General features: G+C 34.4%; 2 protein-coding genes and 1 pseudogene across 2 annotated transcripts; 2 read left to right on the top strand and 1 right to left on the bottom strand.

Annotated features, from left to right (window-relative positions):
- Positions 1–10290: 10290 nt before the first annotated feature.
- LOC131601335 (AUGMIN subunit 7) lies at positions 10291–17804 on the bottom strand. Its single transcript, XM_058873115.1, has 9 exons — positions 17507–17804; positions 16728–16813; positions 16146–16207; positions 15760–15851; positions 15537–15662; positions 14983–15073; positions 12873–12980; positions 12151–12249; positions 10291–10657 (listed from the first exon to the last, which is right to left on the bottom strand). Exons 1-9 carry the CDS (start codon positions 17638–17640, stop codon positions 10463–10465), a joined length of 993 nt encoding a protein of 330 aa, XP_058729098.1. The 5' UTR covers positions 17641–17804; the 3' UTR covers positions 10291–10462.
- A 2065-nt stretch (positions 17805–19869) lies between these two features.
- Positions 19870–21474, top strand: LOC131606275 (transcriptional corepressor SEUSS-like; annotated as a pseudogene).
- A 791-nt stretch (positions 21475–22265) lies between these two features.
- Positions 22266–26146, top strand: LOC131606276 (probable transcription factor PosF21). Its single transcript, XM_058878526.1, has 5 exons — positions 22266–22403; positions 22521–22661; positions 24809–24944; positions 25224–25308; positions 25824–26146. Exons 2-5 carry the CDS (start codon positions 22525–22527, stop codon positions 26060–26062), a joined length of 597 nt encoding a protein of 198 aa, XP_058734509.1. The 5' UTR covers positions 22266–22403; positions 22521–22524; the 3' UTR covers positions 26063–26146.
- Positions 26147–26403: the final 257 nt, after the last annotated feature.

Here is a 26403-nt window from a genome sequence, read left to right on the forward strand (position 1 = left end):
TGAAGATTTAAAATTTAAGAATGGGTCCGATCTAAATTTGTTAAGACAGTTGCATTACACTACATAAACTAAATTAAAACTAAAAAGAATAAACATGCTTGTTTTACATAAAAAGCTTGACGCCTGTTATTTAAGAACGTTTCTCCAAGTTACTTCCGCCTGGTTATTCCTAACCACACACAAGCAAACGTGAAAAGAAACAAACAATGATATAACAAATTTACAAGTATATAAAACATGTGCAAATATATTAAACATGTACACAAATATAGACAAGTGTGAATATACAATATGTACTATATATACAAAACTCAAAACTAAGAGACTATTGCGATGTAAGTACAATAAAACACCAATCCCCGGCTACGGCGCCATTTTGTTGGTCCGGTAAAGCGGCAAGTAACAAAAATTTTGGAAGTATTTATCCGGGAAATTATCGTCTCCACAGGAACTAATGCGTTGAACTGCCGTTCAACAGATTCCATTGGTTATGAGTTTGGTTTTGAATGAATTTAAATATGAAAACGTAAAAGTAAATACTAACACAAAAGAATTCATTCTTCGGAAAGAAGATACTTATCAAGCATTGTATATAATCTACTTCTCACAAACTTGAACTTATCGACCAGTTACACTCAACCTACAATACTCGTCAATGTCATCCGGCATCGCTCACACCCTAAGTCATTTCTAACCCAAATTAGAGAAAACTACTATATCATCTCGGCGACGATCTCTCAGCACACCTCAACAACACAGCAGACATCCATATCAATCGTATCGACGATCTCTCAACCGACAAAACTAACACGAAAGCATTAAGTTTCGACACCCATAAAGATTGTTTGCTCTAAATCTATCTCTAAAATTCAGAAACTAATAGATAATCATCCTAGATAAGGATTCAAGAAGTCTATCTCTAAAACAATCCAAATCCCTAGCACAGAGCAAAAATCTAAGACAACAATCAACAAAGATTTGTAAAGCAAGTTTTATATAACGCCATGGGCGAAAAATATACATGAGTTCAAAGTAAATATACATGCAAAACCTAACTAAGAGAAATACAGAGAGAGAAAGATATAAAACCACAAATCCACCGGTTTTCAGGGTCGGTTGATGAGCAATCCACCTCCGAATCACCGAATCCACGATCCAAAGTTGTTATCTAAGTTAATCCTAGAGAAAAATGAGGTTGATGGAGTTGAGAGAACAAAAACCCTCTTCCAAAACCATCCTAACAAATGAAATTAAAATGAAATATAAACAAAATTCTGCTATGCGACTTTCGCCCGGCGAGCCAATTGCTCTGCCCGGTGAAACCTTTATTCCTGGCCACACAGCCTGCACCACGTCAACAAGTGGCCAAAAATATCTTCTTTCGCCCGACGAATCCTTCTTCTTCCGCCCGGCGAACAAAAGGCGGGCCAAGGTAGAAGCAAGACATTATTTTCCAACGCTCGCCCGACGAGCCAATTGCTTCGTAGGGCGACTCACACTTGAAGCAGCAACTTATTTTCTTCATTTGCTTCTTCTTTTAATGATCCAAAATTGCATCCTTGAAGCTTTATTACTCAATGCTCCATACCTGCTCAAATACATACAAAAATGAATGAAAAACTATTAGTCGGTGTTAGAACAAGATTTGTTCTGATCAATATTCTTAGTTTTGATGATAACAAGGATATGAATTTTGTGTGAGATAATGTGGTACTCTAATACATTGCAATTTCCTTTTCAGGAAATATATAAAGAGTATGCACAAATCAGCACTCAGAAGCTTTGTCTCAGAAGGTTCAGCATGCAACATCAGAACATGGTCTGGCAAGACATCGGAAGATGGTCAAGGCAGAATCAGAACATGGGTCTATGGAAGCATCAGAAGAACTTGAGATCAGAAGCAGAAGCACTGAAGTTCTCATGGTATCACGCTCAGAAGCACTTCAAGGTCAGAAGACAAGAAGATGCTATGCACCAAGCTGTTTGACTCTGATGATATTCAAACGTTGTATACACAAACATCAGATCAGAAGAAAGTACAGGTGGCAGGCTACGCTGACTGACAAAAGGAACGTTGGAAGCTATTAAAGGCAACGTCAGTAGACACAGCGTGAACAAGGCTCGAGGTAGTTGACAAAAGCGTGAAACATTAAATGCAATGCTGTACGGAACACGCAAAGCATTAAATGCTCCCAACGGTCATCTTCTCAAACGCCTATAAATATGAAGTTCTGATGAGAAGCAAGGTTACGAACTCTGAACCAATTCTTGACGATTTCTGTGAATATTAACTTGCTGAAACGCTGTTCAACTAAAAGCTCAGAAACTTCATCTTCATCAAAGCTCACTACATTGCTGTTGTAATATATTAGTGAGATTAAGCTTAAACGTTAAGAGAAATATCACTGTTGTGATTATATCTTTTCAGAAGCATTTGTAATACTCTTAGAATTGATTACATTAATTTGTAAGTAACTAGAGTGATCAAGTGTTGATCAGGATACTCTAGGAAGTCTTAGCTTGTGTCTAAGCAGTTGTAATTAGAGTGATCACGTGGTGGTCAGGATACTCTAAGAAAGTCTTAGCTTGTGTCTAAGCATTTGTTCCTAGAGTGATCAGGTTGTGATCAGGATACTCTAGAAGACTTAGTCGTGGGCTAAGTGGAAAACCATTGTAATCTGTTGCGATTAGTGGATTAAATCCTCAGGTGAGGTAAATCACTCCGTGGGGGTGGACTGGAGTAGTTTAGTTAACAACGAACCAGGATAAAAATAACTGTGCAATTTGTTTTTATCGTTCAAGTTTTTAGACTACACTTATTCAAACCCCCCCCCCTTTCTAAGTGTTTTTCTATCCTTCAGTCGGTACATAAATAAATCAAACACTCGATTAAATACAAAGTATACGTATTGTATGGAATATACACTAAAACGCGTTTAAATTGAGGAAAGAGAGAAGATAAGTGCCACATAACGATACACAAAATAACTACAATTTGGCACTTATCAAGTCTCTGAACAAACCATTGGGAAACTATTGGTTGCATATTTTCTCGTATATGTGATAACAAAGAGGGTGACTATGGATTCACCTATTTATTATCAATCTTCGGACCCTGGGATGGTATTATTGGCATATTCTTGGTATATGTAATACACTTTAGTGTGTCACGGTATTGAAAAATTAAATACATGAACGTAAAATGATTCAATTAGTAATATACAAATGTTTAAAATATTAAGTAAACATTTATGTTATCTCTCCTTCCCACATGTTTCTAGCAATATGGTTTGCATAACGAGGAAGGATTACATGTCATATGAACCTCCAAGAAAACCACCAAGTCAGTTAGCATCAAGAGCATGAGCAGGAGAAGCAGGTGCATCCTTATGAGCCAGAGATACATGACCATAGGAAGACGATATCTTTGCAGCACGAGCAGTTTATCTAACTTCTTGTGAGGATTTAATTTTCTCCTTTCATATTGAATCATGTTGAGACAGCTGACCATGTAGGTATCTTTGTTTTTTGTCAGCCATTTTTCTATAATCAAACAAGACAATGCATATCATAATCACAATATAAGGAATCTAGATTTTGTTATATGTATACATGGTATGGATTTTGAAATCGAGTTTATCAAATCGGAATAGAAACACATCAAGCATAAACCCTTAAAATTGTGGCAGTGTCATCTTTTATTTTAATGTTATGTTAAATTTGATTTTATTGTTATTTGATTTATTGTTATTTGTAATTTTTGTAGAATTTCGTAATTTCATTTATTTGATTAGATTTATACCTTGAGCTACCCTTACATTCAATAAATTAGTCTTGGACCCATATCAATGTGTTTTTTTATATTGGAAAAGTTTATTAAAGCCAACATTTTGAGTGTATCTTGAATCACAAGTCATAAAGGCTAAAACAATGTTTTTAAAGCTTGATTCGAATCAAGCATAGTGTTAACTCGAATCAAACATCAAGTTGAAATTGGGATTTTTTTCACTAAATTTTGTTATTCGAATCAAGAATGTATAGGATTTTAGTCGCAACACTCCTTGAGTCGAATCATAGGGAATTTTGATTCGAATAATAAGATTCAAATAACTTTCTAAAATAACTATGATTCTAATCATTCTTTTGCTTGACTCGAAACGGAATCCTCCTCATTTTACTGCCTTAATTCAAGTCATTCTTTATGTTGATTCAAATCATAACCTCATGAATTGACTTGAATTATTTATGTTTTCTTCATTTTTGTGCCTAACCTCTAGCACCAATATAAATCCTTTTAGTGTCCATTTTTCATGCGGTGATTAATGTTGATTGATTGTTAATTGACATGAAAGGATATTAAAACAAAAAGAAGTCTCATAATGACATTTTTTTAGAAAGATATCTAGTGAGATCAAACTCATATTTTCATGAAGCTTGAGAAAAAACAATGAGAGTGTTTCCTTTCACAAACACTCTTTTCTTTGATTCAACCTTGTTTAAACTTCATAGATTGTTGAAATCATGATATCTAAGTTGTGTTGTGTAAGATTATTTAGATAAACTTCATCATTTTCAACCTTGAACCAAGATGCCACTGGTGTGGTACTCAACTTTAAAATATTGAGTTAGAGTTATAGATTCAAGGTACATTAGAGAAGCTAATGTTTTTTGTGAAGTTTTGTTGTGTATATCAGGAAAAAGAATCACTTTGTGAATATCAAACAAGAGAAGAGTTTCTCTATACTCCATGGAAGACTTCGGTGGGACTATGTAAAGGTTGTTTCAGAATGAATTTGGGAGATAAATGCTCAAGCAAGTAACTATTATGGTTGAGTAAAGGTCACTGCAGAACGGGAGCTTGAGGGATTTTTGTGTCTATCAAGATCGTTGAAGATTTTCAAAGATTTGTAGTTTGAATATTGTGCTTTGACAGAAAGGAAAGTCAATTTATATTTGTGTTGGCATGTAGTATTCAGATTTTTGATTATCCATTTACATTTACGCATAGTATTGTATGTTGTTAACTCGTTTATCTTATAGAATATCATGTTATCTAGATCTTTACTTTTTTATAGTGTTTTATCATATAAGTTTAGGTTTGTAATGTATCTAGTTCATTGATTATTTCATCCACTTATTATAATCGTAAAGACCTTTAATTTTGGATTAATCATGCTTTGATATAGATCAATTTTGAGCCATGCACAAAATAGAGTTATGATGATTGTGGAATTACTTGTCAAAGCAACTTCATGTATCTCAATTATGTTGATTTTTTATTGTCTCCTTTAATTTTGATAGGCATTAAAACATATATTTTTTAAATCATCTACTATATTTTGCTTCTGCCTGCCATATGCACATCCTTTTATTTAACTTTGATTTTGTGAAGGATTTTTTTTTAAAATGGTTTAAAGGGATTGATCTATTCATCCACCCCAACCCCCACCCTCCCCTCTTTTTCTAGACCATTTAATTCTCATATTCTTCAACAACGATCCTAACCTTGAAATGACTCATATTCAAACTAAATCTAAGCATGAGAAACAATGTATTACATTTTTATTGGATGTAACCTAATGTAACTTAACTAGAATATATTACGGAATCACGTTGCATGCATCAAAATCAGAAAAAGAAATGACAAACTTACTAATATGAGAGATGAAGGTGTTTGTCATGAGTGTAATATAGAGGAAATTGATTAAGTTGCTTGTCTTGAATGAATAAGACTAGAAAATTGAGATAATGGTTGGTTTTTTCTTTACCCACCTCCCTATGGGGGTCACCCCCAGCGAAAACCCCAGTTTACCCCTGCTTCGAAACTGAACTTCCGAAGATTTTTTTTTTTAAAAAATTTCTCAGACTTCGGAAGTTCATCTCCGAAAACACCAAATGGGGGGTGTTTTCGGAGATGAACTTCCGAAAACACCTTTTTTCAGATTTTGGGGGGTTTCGGAAATGAATTTCCGAATTATGCAGAAACTGTGTTTTTTTTTATGATTTTGGAAATAGCCTCATATTTTTAATTAAAGAAAGACGGCAAATAAAATAAGCGATATATAAACAGAAAATACTAATATACTAATATGATAAGAATAGTGATATATACAAACCGATCCGATCCAAATCCAAATAATAATAGTGTACAAAAGATACAATCCGAAAACAAAAAAAAAAATAAACCCGACCACTACTGGGTATGCCTAACCCTCTCACCCTGGGCCCTCCTCTGACGCCTGTATGCCGCCGCACGGCCCGCATCAGTGACGATCATCTCCATCACGGCGACTGCCTCTGGACCGCCCTGATGAACGACACCTTGATCCAACGCGTCCCGCCCAAGCATCACTATCCGCTGGCATATCGGCAGGAGATAATGGCGTGGTCATCCTCGGCCTGCTGGTTCTCCAGGATATCCTTGTGTGATGGCCTAGGAGCGCCGGGAGCGTCAGGTGTCAGCAGAGGATGTGACACCCGATAGAACCATGTGACGTACCCCTCCACACTGTGCCAGTCCTGGGTAACCCACATGCGACGATACTCCTTCGGTACCACATGACGCTCCCAATCCCCAAACATGGCAGTGAGCTGCACTCTGGTCACTGTGTCGGGAGCAGCCTCAAAGGGTGACCTGGGTATCATCTGCACAAATCCGAACTTCCGCATGCACCGCTCAGGGAGATACCGGACCATGATGGTAGTCCCGCATGCCAACCAGCTAGAATATAAAGATATGTCGTCAAAGGGGACAATCTGATTGTAGTCGCTGAACGGCCTCCAGGTGACGTCATCGTGCATCGTGCGGTCCAAGTACCCACGGTATGGTCCCACCGCATTAATCCCCCTCTGGAGAACGTATCTGGCGGCCCTGGGCATGGCGTCAACGTACGCAGGATCGATGTGGAAGTCGTGGATGCGGGAGAAGTAGGAGATGATCCAGCTCTGAAACATAAATAAATACGAAACATAAATAAATACGGAACAATTAAAATGAAATGTACCGTGAGTAGTGTGCAGGATCTGGTCAACTGCCTCGTCCTCCAGTTGGAGGCCTCATTCAGCTTCTGGTATAGGTATGCTAGAGTAGCTGCCCCCCAGTTCCACTGGTGAACGGTGGTCAAGTCCATGAAGTAGCGGAGGTAGGTCACGTTGACGTACCTCGCACTCATGTCCACAAAGATCGCAGCGCCTACCACATGCATGTACCAGCACCGGAGAGCGCAGCCACGGTGATAATGTGTAAATAGCTCGTCACCCACATCCTCATCCTCGTCCGCCGCCACCAGGTGGTGCTCGAAGTAGCAGCTCGGTGTGGTGAACCGGATATGAGGCCCAGATGTCGTGGCGCACTTAAATTCAGCAACTTCGGGCTCCATACCCAAATAGAGAGCCATCCACTCAGCGGCTTCGACCCTCTGGATCCAGGAGTGGGTCAACAGTGGCCCCCTGATCGGCAGGTGGAGAAGACACTGCACATCATGCAAGGTGATCGTCATCTCCCCAACCGGCAAGTGGAAAGAAGACGTATCCTTATGCCACCACTCCACAAAATCCCCCTGCATGTCGTGGCTGATGGTGGTGTGCCCCGTCATGCAGAGCCCGCTGAGCCCTGAACCTCTCACAGCGTCGTTAAACCACTCGGCAGTCGGTTTAAACAGACTGAAAATCTTTCGGGCATGGTTCACCATTTTCAACGGCTCTCTCTCCTGTTACAAAAAAACAAATATAAAAGTATGTTAAATAGACGGTTAATAAAATATTGAATAAACGTCTAAATTATAAACGGTTAAATAATGTAGTCGGGCAAATTATAAAAAATACCTCTCCCTCCCAGATCCGTCGAGCGACGTGCTCGCGGTAGAATATCAGAACAGAATTGTCTTTGGGCCCTCCCGGGTAGCCCTCCTCCTGCTCATCCTCCTCCCCGAGTGGAGGGTCAACATCCGGTACACCCTCTGCCTCTTGGTATGATACTGCCACCTCCGGTACCTCCACCTCCTCCTCCTCTTGTTGGCGGGAAGAAGATACCCCAGCCAGACGACTCCTCGATCCAGATGTGGACGTACCCTCATCCATCTCCACGGGAACTCGCACACGTCGTCCCCGGCCCTGCCCCCGTCCACGTGTCGCCGCCAGCTGCGCCGCCCGCTCGCGTCTAGCCGACGCAGTCTGGGTCTCTCTACCCTGTCTGATGCGTGCTACGTTGTCTGACATGTTCCTGAAAACAATTGAAATCGATTAATATGCGAGACAACATAAAGAACTAAAAAAAATTACACTTCTGATACAATTCGGAATTTCATTTCCGAAACTGGGAATGGAGGTGTTTTCGGAAATGAACTTCCGAAACACCCCTGTGAAGAACTTCTTTGCAACCTCCAATGGCAGACCCCAAAATCCTAAAACATAACTAATTTTATTCATTCTAAACAACCTAAATAGCAGTTTAGAGTTTGACTAATGGATCTAAACAACCTAAACAACCCTAATAGAGATATAATAATGGATCTACAAATTGAGAAAAAATGCACTAAACTTACCACTAATAGAGTTTGGGATGATTTAGATTGAGATTGGAAGAAGATGTTGGCTATCTCTGATACTTCACACTTGCTTTTTGCAGAAATTTTGAAGAGAGGTTGTGTTTAGAATAGGATTAGGGTAAAATGAATGGGGGAGGGGGCTGTTTTGCTTAATCTGCAAAACGCCCAGTATTTCGGAAATGAACTTCCGAAATACTGTTTTCGGAAATGAACTTCCGAAATAAGACAATTTTTTCAAAAAAAAATTGCGCTTTCGGAGATGCATCTCCGAAAACACCTTTTTCTTGCATTTCGGAGATGCATTTCCGAAGTCAGGGGTAGTTTGGGTTTTTCAGCAGAGGTGGGCTAGAAGGTTGGGAGGTCTATAAAGAAATTTTCTAATGGTTTGAGAAAAAATGAAGAATTTGAATTTGAGAGGTTTGTTCTTTTTTAAAGAACTGATATCAAATGTAAGAGAATGGGGGAGGAAATACTGGTTCAATAACTTAAATGGGTGTGTCTGAATTCCAATGTTTGAAGCGAGAAATTTGGAGTCCAATCTTTGAGCATATTTTTTACTTGCATTGGATGTGTTTTTTATGAAGTGGTTTGTTATATTGTGGTAAGAATGTCAACTTGCATCCGCTAACGAGAATTGCTCTGTTTAGGATCCCAAATATGGGCAATTTTTCTCCATAGGGACACGGATAGGAACAAAATCCCCCGAATACACTTTGGGGACAAAGACATAGAACTTATCCCCCGTGCTGCCCCACCTTAAATACCATAATATCCTCAATTAATATATAATTTTAAATTTATGGGTAGGTTTATTTATCGTTTCATATCATTTATTTTATTAAAAAAAAAATTATAATTTATAATATATAATGTTAATAAAAGAAAGAGATTTAAATGATTATGGTGATCATGACTCTCATAAGCATAAATGAAATATTATCAAAACCTAGTTTTATTGTTTTATTGTAGAGGAGTAGTTTCTTGTTTTCTTTGTGGTTAGTTTTTTAATTTTCTTTTATAATTAATTTGGTAAAAAAATAATAATTTTTATATTTATAGATCTTCGCATAACAATAGAGATATGTTGGAACTTGTGGGAATTGGAAATGAAAATACAAAATCTCAATATTGACATCTCAATATTGTGGTGCATCCAGGTTTCAAACTCCATGCAAGAAAAGAAGAAAAAAAAACGTAAAATCAATTTTTCACCAAGATGAAGGAGAATTAGTAAGGATGAAATTAGAAACTCCATTAGTTATCACCATCATTGGGTTTTGTTTGCAGGTTGCATGAAATATTATCACCATAGTCATATCATTTGACGAACAATTATGCATAGTTGGTTTTTTTTTTCCATTTTTCTCTCAAAGTTAAATTTTGCCAGTTCTCTTCCAAACTCCAGGTATAGAACAAAATCCTTAGTCTTCCTATATGCTATTTATACAGTAATTCATTGAGCTACCGATTTTCAAGTTGGATTCAAAAAATGAGACGAGAAATATAAAACACATTCCGAAGTTTTTTATTTCAATAGGCAAGACTTTGTTATTTTTCATTTTTCTCCAACTCCTTCCTTGGTAGAGTTTGCTTGCTAGGAAGGAAACTCACTCATACCTTAGTAAGGTTGGCTACATTTTGCGACTGATTTTGTGATTTTTAGAAGTGCACGAGTAATTTATATTGGGATTAGTTTTTCTAAATTCATTTAGTGACATATTGTGAGATTGTTTGAGAGAAAAAATAACTACAGACATTTTTCACAGGTTTTTTTTAACTTTCACAAGATCACATTCACATGTCATGTCAATAATATCAATACTATGCACAAGATCACAAAATATATTCGAAAAACAACAAGATCCAAAAATACATGACAGTAAGACTTCATGGTTAATCTTATTCCTATAGTGTTATCAAATACTCATCTTTTCTGCCTGTTCACGAGCAATGGAGGCGGAAAGAATTCCAAGATCTCGATTTATAACTGTCATTTCGGATTCACATTCAGAGATTATTGCTGAGACAGAAGAAGGCCCTCCTGATGTTTCAGAAGATCCGAAAGCAAGTGCAGCATGTGAGTCTCTAAGATTTTGCAGGTTCCCTAAAAACTGTTGCAGACAGACAGATTTGCTATATTAATAAGGCTGTATCTGTCAACACATCTATTCATCATGTTTATTGAAATGTAAATGGAGTTGAGCCAAAAAGTTAAAGATAAATGGCCTAAATACTAGTTTAATCTTGAAACTTCTAATTGTCCTAAATCCTAATTACCTAATCGGGTGTAAATAAATCTACTTCTGTTAGGTTAATTTTAATTTTTACAAGAGTGGCCATAGAATTTAATTAAAAAGAGCCGAAATTAAAAATTATGTACATGATATTAATATGAATTGCTTACTCGGTGTTTCACTTTCACTACAACTCAACTGACTATTTCTGCGGGTGGTGGTGGCCTATCCCATGCCAAAGAGTGGTCACGGTTAACCCTAGCCACTTATAAGAACATTTCAAAAAATTTAAACTTTGATACAAATGATGAACTGATAAAAGCAGCGGCAGGGTCAATCCTTGAATAATGATTGAATAGGTAGTTGGCCTGCAAACTAACAAAAACGCTGCTCTAGCTTGCAAGCTTAACATCCATTTGATCTCCATATTTTCAAGTTCAATACAAAGTTTAGAAACCCTCTGACTTATTTTCGTACAAACATATCAAGCCATTTGTTACTGACAAAAAATGGCTGTGCTGTATGAATATAGTTTAGTCATCAACAAAAATAAACTTGTTAATGTTATTGCTGTGGATCAGATTAACTTTCAATCAACTAAAATTTCAAGATTGGACTGCCAGCATATATTGTCTCCCAGTTTACAATACTTTTTGCATCTGCATGTGTTTAGATGCATGCATACAGACACTTGACATTGTGACTCGGTGTTTAGTGTGGACAATTACAAAGTGAAGGGGGGAGTCCAGAAGAAAACAGGGTAATGCTTCAGAATAGATTAAAAAACGAGGAGGAATGGAGGATGACAGCAATTAATCAATGCAGAATGAGAAAATCCAATGTGAGCAGCAAGATTGAAGAGAAACAGAAGCGCGGATATGCATACATATAAAATCATATGTAAGGTTTGAAGCGCATAGGTACGGGTACTGTTATGAGATATGGCATTTTTTTTAAAATCAAGGTGTACATCAATAGAAACTAATAATTTTTCTGTATACAAATTGTTCGATTCTAACAAAACATCACAGTGAAAGTTTAAAAAGTAAAAAATTGTGTAAGATTATCTTAACAACGAAACTAAAATACATAAAATATATTCTATTAACACAGGAGAAAATCACAAATCTCACTAAACAATTTATTTTTTTTAAATGTACCACGAGTATGGTACGTGTATTCGGTATGTGTACTTCACCATTTTAGAAATACTCGTGCTTCAGAGGTTTGAAGGAACTAAAGGTGTTCCATATTTATGAATAGATACTTTTGCAATAAACTGCTGATAGATAAATTTAGAATTATGGAAGCATTTTTGCCAATATCATAGGTTTTAAGAAAAATATTTTTGCCAAGCAGAGAAAGGTTACCTTTAAAAGCATTTTGTACGCCTCCAATAATCGATTGGCAGCTGGTCCAAACCCGTGAAGTTGTGGAACCTCCATCATATGTGTCCATGGACGAATTTCCTACACAATAATTTTTTATAAGCTTCCCCATATATTTTGTGCGTGTTGGGTGATGGGGGTGGGCATATCAAGTGACAGTATTGTCTTATAGCAAGAAAAGCTAATATTGTAGATGCAATCTCATGATTTATCAAGATTGAAAATTACTCAACGATCACATGTTTTGCACTTTCAGTCACTGTTTAAGGACTCCTTCAATAATTAATTATAGATAGTGTAGAATTCTGTAAATTCTATGTCTATACTCAGATTATACTACTGTATAAATACCGGTCAGTAACACATTATGTAACTAACTTTTCTATAATCAGAAAATACAAAGAGCTTAGATCTCAAACTTTCCGTCATTTTCTCTCTGTTTCTAACACTCTCATCATGAGTTTCTCTTTCTATTAGGTAGTAGTAGAACTGACAATCCTCACCATACATATAGAACCACATGGGCTGTAACTAATTGTAAGCAAAATTTCACAAAAAAGCATAAAATGATAGAGGTAGCTCATGTTTTCCATGATTGTTTATTCACTTATACTACACCAAGTCTTTATTTGAATAGGGTTGATAAGTTGATTATATCAGATAATTGGGGTTTACAGAATACATCAGATAAAAGTTGGCCAAACCTTGGTGTAAATCATGTTGAATGATCTAGCAGTTTCTAGGAAAGATTCTAAATGCGCTCGCAGTTCAGATTCCACCTCAGTATACTCCTCATCCGGATTGTAAGCATGCTATAAACAAAATAAGATATAGCAACCATATCAAGATAAGTGCAGCATGACTCAAACATAATGACATCAAAGTCTGTAATTTAAATTAAAAAATGAAAAATAAGAGATTAAGTAGCAAGGGACAAAATTAATACACAATGTTGAGAAACATGGCAAGAGCCAGAGAGAGGATTGAAGAGAAAATGAGAAATGAAAGTTTAACCACAAAAATGCAACTTACTTTACAATTTGTTTCCTGTATTTAATAAATTTGCAAAATAACTAACTGCGGACTTAGCAAACTAATCCAACCAATCTCTAACTAGTACTAACCATACAAACTATTCTATTAGCACACAATCATGAGATAAATTCAACAAATTATTAAAATAAAATGAGTAACAATGACTACAATACAATACTCAAATTGTGTACTATCTTTTTCTTGGTAGATTGATTAGTCCTGCTGCCTCTACGCCATAATACTTACTAAATATTAAGGTTTCAATGGGAAATGCCTGACTAGTAGACACAAGAAGATTTTTCATTGGAACGGCAAACAAATGAAAACCAAAACATAATTTGTTTTTTAATAGAAATTAAGAAGGCAAATGCAAGTTCCTTTTCAAATAGTTTGTTAGTGGAGGGAGTTGAACCCATGGTAAATGTTTACTAGAAACTTAGTTGGTGTCCTCGTTAGGAAACCCTATGAAAAGTGTCAGAAATAGAACATAATTGAATAGATGCTCAAATAGACATTAGATACTTGTCAAGAAAGTAAAATATTGAATTGCAAACCAATAGATATAGATAGATACTTGAATAGACCCACATATTGAAGAGAGGGAGGAAAGCTATATTATCTAAGCTTAACCATACCTTTCGTTGTTGATGTGACAAGACAAACTCTGAGTCCTGCTCGGATTGACCATTTAAATGCAGGTTTCAGAATTTTGGGAATTATTAAAGGATTGCCAGGAAAAGGATTAATGTACGATAAGAGAAGGCATGGGAAGATTGTTGCCTATCCTGACGCAGACGGGGGTGGGACTTCTAGTATGAGATCCACTGAATATTATGTTCTATTTGAAGGAAATCTCATTTCATGGAAACAAGAAACAAAGTGTGGTTGCAAGGTTAAGGGCTAAAGCAAAATACCGAGCTGACTCACTACATGTGAACTAATATTGCAGAAACAACTTATTTGAAGTTAAAATTTGGTAAATTCAATACTATGAGACTAATTTGTGATAGTCAAACAACTCTTCTTTGTTAACTTAAATGGTCAATTTGCTGATTTGCTCATCAAACCTCTTTGAGGAACCAACGATTTCTTATGTATGCAGCAAGTTGAATGTTTTTTTATCTCTTTGCTCCAACTTGAGTGGGAATGTTGGAAATACAAAATAATTATCATTCCACTTTTCAAGTATCATTAGAATTCATTATATCATAAAGATCGATATATTTTTTTATTCATTGTACTAAGGAGTTAATGCTAGTTGCATTTTATCTTCTTTCAAATTGTACATAGAAATAGATGTTTTGCTGTGTCTTTTACTAGTTCAAACATTTGAAAATTCCTTTTCTATTTTTACTCTCAAATAAGTGAAAGTATTCAAAAAGCAATAACAAGAAAGATTAGAAAGACGATCAGGGGGAAAACAGATCTCCGTAATGTCATGAATTTGAAGTTTGAACTATGTGAACAAGAAAAAGGTACAAGGAAAGTTTTGTCCCCCACTCCCCCTAAGTGGACCCACCCACCTCTATGCAAATCAGTCAAGGTTCATTACTTAATTGTTGCTTCTAGATACCAAGGGCAATCTACCAAAATAGACTTATTTCACTGATATCAATATGTTGTAAAATGCTCAACATTAATATGATGAAAAGTAAATATCCATAGAAATGCAATTGAGAAAATTTCATGTTTTGACATCAATTTCCAGCAGCAGTTCATAAAGATATCATATGGCAACTAGAAGACAATAATCAGAGTAAGATTAGGATTTTGCTAAACCTTGGATGCCAAGTCATCAACTTTTTGTTGAAGATTCAATAATATTTTTGATTGTTCAGTAAGCTTTGACTCCAGCTCCGAAACTTCTGGCCTGAAAAGAGTAGTAATTAAACAAACAGAATGTTACGGCACTATATTAGAGAAAGTTCTAATACATGTAAAAGAAAAACGGTTTCTTCAAAATTTAAAATGGCATCCATCAATTTATATTCCCATAATGTTCATATTCATCGAAAATAAAGTTATCAAGTACCAATTTCGTGTCTATAATCACGGTCTGCAATGTCAATATTTTGTAGTTGGAATATTTCTCTATATTGAGCTCAAACATTTGACATGCACCATAAAATATGCCAACTCAATTCAAAGATATGCCCTAATGTGATAACTAATAACTATGTTACACCCTATATCGGATGTTAGAGTGGTAACTTCTAATATAAATGCAAGTTTTAGTCCTCCTAATGAAATAAATATGTGTTCCTCTAATAGAAATCACATAATGGATAGATAAAAATTCATAAGCAGAAGAAAAGAAAACAAGAAACTCTTACAATGGATATATAGACTGAATCTGAACATCTGCAGGAAATAATTTACATTCTTCGGAAAATATATGAGCCTGTCTTTCGGCAATGGAATCTATCAAGTGGATGTCTTTGGCTACCTGCTCATCAACACTGTAGAAACAAAAATTCAAACCGAATTTATTTCAATACCATCTTTGCAAAACCATAATTATTATTTGAGAAAATCATCATTTAGATCAAGGATAACCTCCATTCTGGATTATCAGCATATATGGTTGCCTCCACTAGATCTACAATTAGACGAAGCATTTCAGTGCGGTCCTCATAGCTTCCATGTCCCTGTTACAAATGCATAATATTTACCAACTTGCAAGGCAATTCATTAACAAAACGTGTATGAATGAATACATTTCCAGTTGTTTATATAAGAAAGAATAAGATGAAAAAGGAATATTAATACATCAAATATCAGAACAGTTCAAAAAATGCAAAAGCTTCATTAAGAAAGAAATATAAAGGAATTCAAACTTGTCCATAAACATGTACTCAGAGGTTAGTCGCCTAGGCTTGTCATCGTTATATTATAGCTGCTAATTTGGTGATAAAAGTAATAACAGTAATCAGATGACTTACTTGAATGGCTTCTGTATCTACAGTTGTTGTAATGCCCAGAAACTTAGCAATTTCTGCCAAATCTGCACATTATAAGTCATAAGTAGCAATGTTAATAAAAAGAAGACACAATCAAAAGGTACAAGAGATGAAAATGTTAAAAAGCAATTAGCCACTAAACACAACAACATTTTTTCTGCAATAAATGAGAAAAGTGAAGTGGTCAGAAAGCAACTCAGAAGTGAATACTTGCTCAAACACTCCTACTTAATTAAAGGGAGAAAAAAATTCTTCTACCATATCAAGGGGAAAAAAGAGTACAAGAAAATTTTACATTATGTTAATAAACACGAAATAGAAGATTGCGTACTCTGCAAGAGAATAACATAAGTCACACCTTTTACTGGTAAGAAAGATGGTTGATTTTGAGCTGAGCAGCATGATACAAGAAACTAAACAGTGCATACTTTAATTCAATTTTATCACCATGAACAAATGCAGAATTGTAGAAAAATACATACTCAGTCCCAAAAAACTTGGTTAGAACTTAGAAGTATCAAGCAGACAACAATGAATTTTCAAACAGAGAAAGAAAACTCTCACATTGAATTCGAGCTGTCTCCTCGTCACGATCAAGAGCATCGCCGTGTAAGTTTTGTTGAGAGAAGGGTGACTTATCACCTAATAGTCTGTTGTAAGCAACAAACATCAAAAATCATTTCATCTTAACATGGAAATTAATACATCAATAACCCAATCAAACACAAATGATTAACCAAATAGATAGCATGTTTGGTTTGGCTTTTGGCTGCAAAAGCAATTTTAGGAGTGTAAAATTGATTTTGGAGTGATTTTGAAGTGTTTGGTTCTTCTAAAGTAGAATTGATTCTGTCTCTAGAATTGATTCTACTTGAAACTTTGAAAATGGAATTTGTAGCTTTTGAGTTTAAATGTGATTTTTATACGGGAATTTGTTGTTCAACTCACTTTTACATAAATGTATCCAAACATAAATCAATTCTCCTAAACTCAATTCTGTTAAAATCAATTCTACCAAACTCAATTCTATCAAAATTAATTCTGTCCACCGCCAATCCAAACACACCCAGAGTGAAAATCACTTTGAAGCTAAATACATTATTGTTCCAAATTTTCTACTGCACGTCTTCCCCGATTTTCACATACCTAATTTCAACTCGGAATGATTCATAACAAATGTGCATCAAATCCCAATACAAACACTATAAACCCTAATTATCCAACGGATTTTATGAATTACTAAAGACTAATACTCAAATCTAATGGCCTAATATTCAAGTTCCAATTAACAGAGTGGGAACAAAATCAGAATGGGAATTTAACGGAGAACAAAAAGAAGATACCGAAAGAAGAGCCATTCGAGAAGAGCGTAGCGCTCCATGCCAGCAAATAGAAGGGACTGTGCAGATGCATTTGATCTTGGATAATTCAGCGTTCCCAATTTCTTCTGAATCTCTTCCATTTGCTTCGCGCCCATTTTCGGATTTTTTTTTTCAACTTATTTCATTAAGCTGCTTTTTCACTTCCTAATAAAGTGCTTATTGGAAGATGGTGGTATAACAAGATCGAAGCAAAAACTTAGAAAAAGAAAATACAAATATTTGAACAATTTGTAAGTAGAGGAGTGTTTGGTTTCCAACATGTGCATCACTTTCTCTATTTATTTGTATTTATCTATTATTACAGGTTGTTATCATATCCTATGTATTTTTCTGAAATTTTATAGGAGTGTTTATTTCAAGTGTAAGAATTATATTTTTTTAAGAATAAATGGCTAAGAATTAGTAACATTAGAAGGTCGGAAAATAATTATTCCGAGGTTTAAGGGTTTTTGAAACCTCTTATAACTTTCATATTTTTAAGATTTTATTCTCACGTGAAAATATGGAAATGTTAATTTCCATAATATTTTATATGATTTTTATAAAAAATATAATTATTAAAATTTTTTAGGAACATCAAATCATATGTCAAACAATTTTAAAATATATATATATATATACATGAATTAAATTTTGATATTTTTATTTTGGGTCATTTATTTTTTAAAATCATTTATGGATCTTTGAAACAAATGTCATTTAAAAAATGTTCATTTGTCATGTTTGTAAGTTATTTTCAGGACACGTCATGGAAATTTCACAATAAATCCTATAAGTTTTGCTTATATTTAATATTGTTTGTAAATGAAATCATATGAATAACATGGTAGAAGGTAGAAGATGTGTCCTGGAAGCTAATTTCTAAAGCATAAAATTTTTAAATATTTATGAGGCTTTAAATATTTACGAGGCTTTAAAAAGATGATTTTCAATGCATCCATTTTTTAAGTGCCTTTGGATAATAATGTGTATTTGGATGAGTGTACTGATATGATTCTATTAGGTTTAGGGAAGGATAATTCATAAGGAAGTAAGTCAAGCACATTGGCATTGGGCGATTAGTCGAACAAAACCATATGCCACTTAGAGCAACGCCCCATGGCGCCTAAAATGCTCCACAAGACGTCCACAATGCTCCATCAGTCGCCCAGATTGAGCTTGACCCATTCAGATTTGCTCAATCACCCATCTATTCAATAAATATGGTTGGTGACGTACCCCTGCAATAGATGGCGGAAAAAATCAACAAACAAAATTGTCCCCTCGTGATTAGAGGAAGGAACAAGTCTTCTTTGCTCCATGTTTTTGACGTGTAGTTAGGGAAAAACGCTACATGGGTCTCTAAGTTTAGGCCAAAGAATTTCTATATATATCCCACTTATAGAGTGAGGAAGGATCTGATCTCTTAGGAGAAAATCAGACACATAGTTTCTCATTACCCTACGTGAGCTAGCTCTACACACAGCCAAATATCCTAAACCATCTGACAACCCTACACTACAAGAGGTTGACCATCACTTTACTTTTAAAAAGTTTAATTGGTGCCCACTATGGGGCCCGATAAAACTAATCTGGCCCAGACCCAATTTCACATGTCGATCGCCTCAATCGCCTTCTCTAACATGGTGGAACGAGGCACCGTAACGCCTAGCAACGCATATGCGCTCGTTAACAACATATACAATGCATGTTTACGTATAGTTTTAGAATTTATAAATGGTCAATCAATCTTCCAACAAACTGGATTCTTGCATCATAAATTTTGTGTGGACAAGTACCATAGACAATAGAAAGTTCGTTACTATATCTTAGAAGGTTATTTGCTCGTATTTGTATGAATGAGGTCTTAGCCTAAGAGATACTAAGGCAATATACAAATTTAGTTGTTTATCTCTTTGTTGAAAGTTATTGACTACCAATAATTAGTGGTCTTCTATGCTTATTAGTGATAAGTGCAAAAATATCGCTATTTTGTGTATATAATTTGTTGCACTTATCGATACTTTTTGTTAATACCGTTTGAATAATTCATCGTTTTGTTTGTAAATCCAATACTTTGTGAATAGTTATATTTTCATATAATTTTATATTGTTTGATAGTTTTGTGTCTTTTTGTAGGTATTGATGCGTATTTGGAATATGAGCAATAAAGTGTCGAAGACACAGCTTCAAATTCGTGATTTTGAGCAGCTCGTAAACGGATAAGGCTCAAAACAAATATGAGAAAATTCATCAATTTTGTTGATATTTATTCATTATTAGATAGGAAATTTAATAAGCTTTCCAACGCTTCGAACCGGGCGCAAATCAGAGTTACGGTTCTCATGTCATTGCAGACGTCCTTCCCTTCGCATGTGTCTCCTCATACCCAGTTTGGCAACATGAACATTCTAGGATATATGTCCAATATGACTTTTATCCTGAATAAATATTTCTCAAGTAGAGTTCCAAATCACGGGCTCACGGGTCAGGGAAGTAGCCAACGTGGAGGGATTGAAACTGGAGCTGAACCAGGCCAACTTTCTAGTGTTGGAAATGGAACGAGCTTCGGTAGTTCTCCATCCTCATATGTACAAGGGAATATGTTGAATGCTGGTTCCTTTGGTCAAGTTCAGGGCCAACAATTTTCCGACCCTTCTAGCAACCAATTATTGCCAGATCATCAGCATTCTCAACATCTTGATCCTCAAAATTTTTAACAGAGCCAGTAGTCAATGTAACAGTTCTCTTCTCTAAATACACAGCAGCAACAACATTATCAATCAATGCGAGGAGGAATAGGTGGGAGTGGAATGGGACCAGTGAAGTTAGAGCCCCAGGTAAACAACGACCAACTTGGACAGCAACATCTGCAATCAATGAGGAATCTTCCTCCAGTAAAATTGGAACAACAACAAATTCAAACAATAAGAACTCTAGCACCAGTTAAAATGGAGCCTCAGCATTGTGATCAACCGCTATTTTTGCTGCTATTTTTGCAGTAACAGCAACAATAACAACAATAACAATTTCTCCACATGTTGAGACAATCTTCTCAGGCTGCTGCTGCTCAGATCAATCTTTTGAACCATCACATGCTTTTGCAGCTTCAACAATAGCAGCAACAGCTTTTAAAGTCAATGCCTCAACAACAGTGTCAATTACCACAACAGATTCAACAGCAGAATATGCTTGCGAGGCTTCCTATGAAACCAGCATATGAACCAGGGATGTGTACAAGACGGCTGACACACTATATGTATCAGCAAAAACATAGACCAGGGGATAACAACATCGAGTTTTGGAGGAAGTTTGTTGCTAAGTATTTTGCTCCTAATGCTAAGAAGAAGTGGTGTGTCTCGATGTATGGAAGTAGCAGACAAACAACTGGAGTTTTACCTCAGGATGTATGGCACTACGAAATATGTAATCACAAACCTGGTTGTGGGTTTGAAGCAACTGTCGAGGTTCTTCCCAGGCTTTTCAAAGTAAAGTATGACAATGACACTCTGGAAGAGCTACTTTATGTTGACATGCCCCGCGAATATCATAATTCCTCTGGCTAGATTGTTCTAGACTATGCAAAAGCGGTACAAGAAAGTCTTTTTGAGCAGCTTCGTGTTGTTCGTGATGGTCAACTTCGAATAGTTTTCTCTCCAGACTTGAAGATATGCTCTTGGGAATTTTGTGCTCGGCGCCATGAAGAGCTCATCCCCAGAAAACTGTTAATACCCCAGATTAGTCAGATTGGAGCGGTTGCCCAGAAAAACCAAGCTTTAACTCAAAATGCAACACCCAATATTTATGCTCCAGAGTTACAAAATAATTTCAATATGTTTTTTGTTTCAGCTCGTCAATTGGCTAAAACCCTAGAAGTTCCATTAGTTAATGATTTAGGATATTCAAAGACATATGTGCGCTGCCTACAGATATCAGAAATGGTATCATGAGCCTTTGGTTCGAGAAAGGAACCGGCTTACTTGTAGTTGAAAGTCAAGGATACAAATGTATGTGGAAGAGAAGTTTTCACATGGAGGGGGAGCATTGTAGACTCGCACTTGAGGGGGAGTGTTGAGAATAATGCAAGTGTGAGTATGGATAATAGTCCCACATTGGAAATCCATGTGGTGACTTGAACATATATAAGTGGAAGAACCCACTCACCTATCACCTTAAGGTTTTAGGTGGAGAAGTGATGTGTCTCCCACAAAGGTGTGTTGCTTAAGTGGAATGTTTCAGAAATTAACAATGCTCGCGACTCGACCCTCCCCCAGTTGTTGCACTAACAAATGTGCATGACTCAGTGCCTTGACTATCAAATGGACTAACATATGTCAATTCTGAGTTGGAAAATACATATATGGACAGACTTTTTCAAAACCTTTTTCACTTTCTAACACTTTTTCTTAAATTGCAAAAATAAATGTTATTAAAAATAATTACTTTTAAATTCATTTTCTTAAAATAATTATATATTTAACATCAAATTCTACTCTTAGAAAAAAATCATAAAAATATAAAAGCTTGAATTTAAATTATGCTCATAAAATTTTTTATAAATAATTTTTATATATTTTTGTTTGTGTTCATTGAATATTAAAGTCTGAGTTGTTCTGTCAAAAATCAATTCGCTATAATTTAAATAAAAATTATTAGTCATACGTCAGCCAAACTTTAATTTAACATTATATATAATGTATCTCAATTTTTTGTATCTATTTCTATCTCTATCATCATTCATATGAGCAAGTGATTATCATTCTATATAATATTTCATGTATGTGATTTGAGTCAAAAATTTCAATATTTTCAATTCTTATTAAATTTTCAATTTTTGTGTAGCTTCAAACTTAAAATAACTCGAGTTCAACATTAAAAGGTACATTTCATATTCTTCTTCATCACATATTTAAAATCCTTGTCCAATTTTAATTTTTATCATTAGATGATTTTGATCTTGTGTTATGAGTATATTATATATTTGATTATCTAACAGCATCATGGATGGATCATCAACCAAAAATTCCAAAATGTTGAGAGTTGCTTCAAAAAATGTCTCCAAAGTTGATTCGAGAAAACCAAAGTTTGCTATAGAGGGCTCAAAGCTTGCTTTAGCCGACCCCAAACGTGCTAGAAGGTATCATTCAGAAATTTTCTAACATTATTATGCATTTTATTTAATGGACGGTTTATTATTAGATTATCTTGAGTCAATTACATATATGTATTATGTTAATATGGTGCATTAAGTAAAATTTAACGAAGATGAACTTTTAATATAAAATAAGAATATATATATATATATATATATATATATATATATATATATATATATATATATATATATATATATATATATATATATATATATGTGTGTGCGCTTATGCCTTAGACTTTTTTTTGATTCAATTTTCTTTCAATTCACCCATCATATCCAAAATGTATCCTATCATTTATTTGCTTTGTCTTTGACATGAGTTTTTCACTCTACAGATGTTTGTGGTATATGATATTATGATTTTAAATAAACTTGTACAAAATGAACAAATTTTGAAAGCCATCTAATACAAATAATATGTTTGACATATATTTTGATGGATCACTTTATAGTGGGAAAAAAGTTTCTCAAAAACCATATCTTGTCAAATCAACACAAACCCGATCATATGGATTTTCTACAAGATGAGCAATTTTAGAGAAACACATCCACTTTTCAACTGATGCTTGGTTAGTTCACTGGGAATCAAAGCATCATTATTACATTGTACCATTCTTTTTTCTTGTATAACCTCATGAATCTTCCTTATGGTTCGTTAACTCTTTGATAAGATGTTGACATACATGTGTAAGATTTTGCTCTTTCTAACCTAGCAAAGCTGAAATATCACAAAATCCGTAGTTACCATCACCTTTAACATCTATCAATATGTTTTTGCATAAAAACAAAACATCTACTCAAGGTGTTTCAATTTTGGTAAAGTTGGACGAGGGTTTGTTGATGTGAGCAACCTTAATAGTTTTTTAATTGTGAAATAGTGAATCTAAATAAAGTGATTTGAAGTGCTCAAAATATGATTGTGACTACTTGGTAGAATTATCGCTAAGAGATAATTTTACCTTCTTGGAAGCACTGTTAGTTTTTATTAATTCTGCGAGGGGTTTCATATTAGTGGTTTTTGAAAAATGTATCTTATGCACGTGCTTTTTGATGTGCAGGTTCATATATAAAATTGAATTTTAAAAATATCTCTTGAATTACGTCTCATTTTAACATAATAGAAATATTTCATTTACCATCCTTAATTATATCATTATCATCATCAAACAAAAGTCTTTTCCAGTGTGTATTAATCATTATCTCATCCACACGCACATGTCTATTAATTTTCATCTTCTTGACTATTTAACAAGCACAAAGAAAATTGTATGTTCTTATAATTGTACAACTATACTTGGAGTTATCTGGATCTTTTTTCTCTAATCGCACAACTTCGTGATAGATAAAGTTCAATCCCGCTCGAGATATATTGCTAGTCAACTATGAATACAATTTCTTGTCTCTTAATTTATGTTATACTATTGTCATGCTTAGACCAAATGATATATGTTTCTCATTATTCTACATATCAATCATTTTGTTCGCTGATTCATAATCCTAGCAAAAATTACCCTTATTATATCTCAACTAGTTCTTCAATCTTCTATGAGTATATTCAGCTCTGTTAGTTGTGATATTTTTAAGGCGTCTAACCTGATTAGTCCATGCAATACTAAATTTTTTCTTCACATGGTGTCGTTTTGTAGTTTCGACATATTTCAAAAAATATAAATATTTTGCGCGCACACACTTTAAAACTGCATGACATAATCAACATATGACTCATTTGTAGAAGAATTGATTATAAGATTCCAAGCATCCACTACGTGTTCCAATATTTGAGTAGGTTTGAACATTTCCCGCTTTCACACTCGATTTGTTTGTTTTCCAACATTCGCTTAATTTTACTTATCATATTTTTTGTTATATGATACCTACACGGAAAAACATACGACGCAGGAGAAACCTTTACACCAAAATTCATCAATGAAGCACTGGGATAAGTGACGATCACTTGTGGCATGTTTTTTGAGACTTTGAACATACAATGACACATTCCTAAATTTTATAATTATTCATGAGATGCATCCACCATTCATCAGTAAATTGTGAATTAATCACCATAACACTTTTCATAATTCCTTTTTGTTTTTGTGTGGCTAATACTTTTTATGTGAATATAACAGGATATTGACAAAAAGAAAAATCTTTAAAAGACTAAGAGAAAAGGAGTTTAATCGTTACATTTTCAATCAAGAGAAGAGGGTAGCAATATTGCAAAAAAAAGCAGACCACATATCTGCATTCAATACTAAGTGTATCGTATGTCTTAACTCTTATATATATAAGTCTTATTTATAGGTATTTCATTAAAGGCGATAGTTTGATATTATAATATTAAATAACTGTGGTTTAATTTTTTAAAGACATTAATAAAATAATTATTAGCATTATTTTTATTAATATAAATATTTCATATAATAATATTTTAAAATTTAATTATATGTATTTTTGTGATTTATTGTTATGTTATTATATAAACTTGTGATTAAAAATAAAATGATAGATATGATAACACTTATATTTTATTTTTAATGGTAGAGAAATGTTCTAAAACTCGCTGCTGAAGTCAATGAATTAAGACTGAAGATGCAAACTGCGATGGAGGTTAACTGCTCGCAAGAGGGTAAGTTTCAGTCATAAAAATTTTAGGTTAGTGCTTTGTCATATTTTTCATTTTCTAATTTTACAAAATACAAAAATTAATATTTACCAATAAATATGTGATAGATTAATTGTGACATTTGTTTATATATAATATTTTTTAAAAATAATTTAATATCTAGTCCTAGAATCGACGGATTTGAGAGACCATGTTAAGCATTCATTAGTAATGACTCATTTAAATTCATTGCAATATTATTTTTACCAAGAGGCTAATTTCTCAAGGTTTATATATAACTTACCTTGATTAATAAAAAATTAATATAATTTAATTTTATACATTTAAATTGTCTAATGCATAAGTGGATGCAACTTTTTGTTGATTGAGAGTTGTTTTTCTTAGGTTAATTTGTAACATGTCGTCTTACATGAAAATGATATTGCATAATATTTTTAATATAAATGTTATTGAATTTATTCAATATAAATGTGTATGTGCGTTGTGAGTCTTATGTAATTATCCATGTTTTTTTATAGTAATCCTTAATGCTATGAAAGAGGAAAAACAACGTTTGATAGAAGACATTTTGCGTTTGCGACTTTTAAATGAGTTGGGGCCAGAATACAATGATGAGACCATGCAGACTTATTTACTTGCACAACAATTTCAACATGATGATGAGAAAGGGGAAGAAGACGGGGATGATGTAATGGAAGATGACGGGGAAGATGAGGATGAGGTAATGGAAGATGACGAGGAGGATGAAGACGAATAGTGTCAGTATAGTGGAGACTTTAAAAAGATAATATCTTTGAATAATATTTCAATTTATTTAAATCCTTTAGTAAGAAAAAATCATATTTATCGCACATTATCTTTACTTCTCAATGTCCTAAAATTTTCATTTGTCATGTGTCAAAAGTTTATTTTTATTTATCATATCATATCCCTCATATCATATCTCTTACAAAGGAAATCAACAAATCAACAATGCTTTAAACAATTAACGGAAAATCATTACGAATCAATTTCTCAATCAATGCGCTTAACAATTTGATAATGGAAATTTAAATTGCAAGAGATAAAGAGAGATAGAGTGAGGGGACATGAGGAGTT

The sequence above is a fragment of the Vicia villosa genome, linkage group LG5, assembly GCF_029867415.1.
Source record: "Vicia villosa cultivar HV-30 ecotype Madison, WI linkage group LG5, Vvil1.0, whole genome shotgun sequence".
In the NCBI taxonomy this organism is placed as follows: Eukaryota; Viridiplantae; Streptophyta; class Magnoliopsida; order Fabales; family Fabaceae; genus Vicia; species Vicia villosa.